Source organism: Asparagus officinalis, chromosome 5 (genome assembly GCF_001876935.1).
Source record: "Asparagus officinalis chromosome 5, Aspof.V1, whole genome shotgun sequence".
Lineage (NCBI taxonomy): Eukaryota > Viridiplantae > Streptophyta > Magnoliopsida > Asparagales > Asparagaceae > Asparagus > Asparagus officinalis.
This window is the reverse complement of record NC_033798.1, coordinates 49793969-49797718: the sequence shown is the minus strand read 5'-3', so window position 1 is coordinate 49797718 and position 3750 is coordinate 49793969. Positions and strand designations below refer to the sequence as shown.

Here is a 3750-nt window from a genome sequence, read left to right as displayed (position 1 = left end):
AACCCGCTACTGTAGCGAACCAAATTGGACCCGTCCTACGCCGAGCTGGGTCGAGCCGAGCGAGCGGGCTCGTAGACCGACCCGGCCCAGTGCCCACCGCTATTTGTGCTAGAATAATGGGTATGTTTGGTGCTAAGTACTAAATTGACGCTTGGTAGTAAAGTGGTCACCTCACTACCAAGCACTTGATTTAGTGTTTGGTACTAAGCATACTCATTACTCTCTCTATATATATATAGTGAAATTAATATTTACATGATCATTACTATTTTTTAACTCATGTGTTATTGAATCAAAATTCCTATCCCGTTTTTTACTTTCTTTAATGTTTCTTTTATTATGTCGATTATTATAAATTGGAAACTGTCCTTTTTTGAACTAGACACTCCGAGTGACCCTTTATAATCATATATGTTTGAACTGGGATATGGGTTGAAAAGCATCCAACAGATGACTAATAGGTTTCAAGAAATAAATGTTACATCCAAGAAGTGTATGGCGAGCATTTTAAATTAAAACATATATCATATAATTGAGTACATATCTGAAAAAATGCATGTAAATATCAAGGAGTGTCCATGAAGTTTCAGTATGGGTATGTGCCTAGTATGTTTACAGCTTCATGATAGAAGTACCCAGGTAACATAAGATATAATCCATGGTTTCCAATAGAATTTCTCCAGTAATGCATTAATATAAGGAGCACTAAGTGAATAGAATTACATCAAAAGTTGCAAAAGAATTATACTACAATAATCATTGTCATGGTTGAACATTAATACACTTACCAGCAGCTTTAAACATATTATTGGCGTAAAACAAGATACCATTGATTCCACTTAGTTGCTGCAGGACAAGTAAACCAATTCCGATCTGTAGCATAATGGAACACCTATAAGAAACTTAGTAGATACTGACATTACCGAAAACAAAGGATAGCGTATCTAGTCCCAGGAACACTTGTTACGAATGATACCATAAGAGGAACACTGTATCTTCTCTGTTTGAGATCCGTAAATCGAATTGTAGTTCTCCTGGTACCCGATTGCACAGATCTCTGCACAAAGTTAACATGTCAAATCATAATCAAGAAAATTGTATGCTCAAATGCATGTAGATATTGTAGGTGTGTTTTCATGTCCAGTTAAGGTGGACATATTTTTTGGGTCATCACGATGATGAATTAATCCTGATTCTGCATCTGAATTTATTCTACTTAACCAGTTCAAAAGATCCAGATCACTATTTCATTTTAATGAGAAGCTTTAAAATATTCAGAGGGGGAAAACAAAACAAACAGCAACATAAATGTCTGACTCAAATTTATGGAATGCATGCAACTATGACTGTTCCCATCAAAAGAGCCAAATATAAAAGCATTGTCAAGCAAATGTCCACAAAAACCTGTTTCAAAATGGTGAAGGTCAACTGTCAATACAAAAACATTTTGCGTCATATAAATTAAAAAGCAACTACACAAGTCCTAATTTCTAACTTCTTCGGAATCAAGGTTTTAAATGTCGGCCGACATGTCCGACATGTCGGCCGACATATCGGTTTGAGGGCTTGACCGACACGACATGGACGTTTTCAACTCGTATGTCGGTTTTCAAGGTAAAATCGGAAATATCAGGGTCATATCGGGCATATCGGCCTATTTTTTAGCTTTGAAAAATAGGCCGATATAGTATTTTTTTTAAGTTCTATTTTTTGTTATCCGGTTTGGGTTTAGTGATAAATACCCAAACACGTTTGACACGTTCTCATGTTTAAGGGTTTCTTATGAACCCGATAGATAGAATGTATGAACCCAAATCCATATATTATTTACCTTTTTATATGTTTAGTCTATATAATTTATAAAGTATGCTTATATTGAATTTATGAATGCTTAGATTACATTTAGGACATGATATTATACATATGCGCACTATCCGATATGGTAATCCAATATTTAGTCAATATCCCCGATATATCCCCGATTTCCGCTATCTGACATGGATTTCAGCCATCCGACATGAACCCGACATCCGACATTTAAAACCTTGTTCAGAATAGAAAGACCATAAACTTCATATATGTGAGAAGCTTACTATAAAGAATTTTAATCAGTGTGATGTTAGACTCAAGCTAATTTCATTGTTCATATGTTTTAAGTCATGCAAAGTATAAACTTAAACAACGGACGAAGAAAATTACAGTTTGTGTGACCTATCGTAAGAGACCTAGTACCACTTTGCATGTGAAACCCCTTACATCATTATGCAACATGCAAAACAAGTAACCAACCCTCCAGATCCCTTGGCAAAGGATCTATGAGAATAAAAGACTGAAATCATGCACGTACGAGTAAAGGAAGAGAAAATAGATCACACGTTTGTGTTGATTTCTGATATTAATTGATTTTTGTACCTTGATTTCATTTACTTCAACAGTAATATCTGTATCAAATCCCCTTAGAACTTGTAAGGAAGCTTCAAAATCTTCCATCATTCCCATTTTTGCCTGAAGAAATGAAGGATTTTTATTAGATATTGGAAAACATAGAGCTTTTCATACTTATCGTAGAGACAATTCACTTAGACCTTACCAGCCACCTTGGGGATTCCGGGATAAAAAATAATCCCGGAATCAGGATTATGCATGGCAGTGTTCCTACAAAACCATAGGAGGGTTAAAAAAAGGATTGAGAGACTCACAATAACGCCTATATATGTACATAATACAGAGAAATAAATAAGACAAAGTTATTATTCCATCTACCCCTAATATCTCTTAAATAGGGATTACTAGGTTACATAAGCTGATATGGGCTTTGACCCAATTACCCAAGTACCTACATAACTAAACATTAAGTACTCTCCCTCAAGCTAGAGCATGTCTCAAAGATGCTCAACTTGTTACACATAAGAACAAGATAACTGAATGAAGAAACAGGAAGCATAACAGCTAGAAAAGCGTCCTCTCAGCCAGAGATAACCCAAGCAAGCTAGAATAAAGTCATATATAGATCACAAGAAAATCCTCACTTTTGTGACCAGTACTAGACTACCATAGTATTAGACAATCAAATCACTAATAGCATACTCTCGACAGAGGAATCAAGTCTTATAAATTCATATCGAAGCCAGAAGAAAACCTGGGGGTCAGCTTGAAGAAACGCTAGGCGGTGTAGCCTGTAGAAACCCTATATGGCCAACCAATAGAAAACCTAGGCAGCCAACCAATAGAAAACCTAGATGGGTCAGCCAATAGAACGTAAGCAGGTCTACCAAAAGAAATTCTAGGTGAGTCAGCTAGTAGAAACCTTAGGCGGGATTGCCAGAAGAAAGAATGTCGAAAGAGGACCGGTGCAGCTGCAGATAATCACTGAAGATGCCAGCATGTGAACACTAACCTCGGTATTGTCCATCAGGTGATCAATGACTCGGTGACTTACCACCGGGTGAACAGTAGATGAAATTTTTTTGGCATTCAGGGTTTCTATATCGAGGGTTTTAGATGAAGATTTAGAAATCAGTGATGCCGAAGCTGCATAGGGAAAGCAGGGAGGTGGCAAACCCCACGGCAACCGCAAGGTCTAGAAAGAAGAGGAGTTCTCTAGGCTCTGATACTATGTAGAGAAAACGAGAAGACAGTTATTATTCTACTCAACCCTAATCTCTCGTAAAAAGAGATTAAGCGGGTCACATAAAGCGGATATGGGTTTTGACACAATTTTTTGTACATGTATATACATACATCTCAATT

The 3750-nt window shown here is 36.8% G+C and overlaps 1 protein-coding gene across 1 annotated transcript in view; it reads right to left on the bottom strand.

Moving 5' to 3' along the window:
- The window catches only part of LOC109843165 (sugar transporter ERD6-like 6), a 13643-nt gene that overhangs the window by 7725 nt on the left and 2168 nt on the right, over positions 1 to 3750 (bottom strand). Inside the window, 4 exon segments of the mRNA XM_020412098.1 lie at positions 789 to 873; positions 977 to 1057; positions 2413 to 2505; positions 2591 to 2655. Of these exon segments, the coding sequence (XP_020267687.1) occupies positions 789 to 873; positions 977 to 1057; positions 2413 to 2505; positions 2591 to 2655 (324 nt within the window).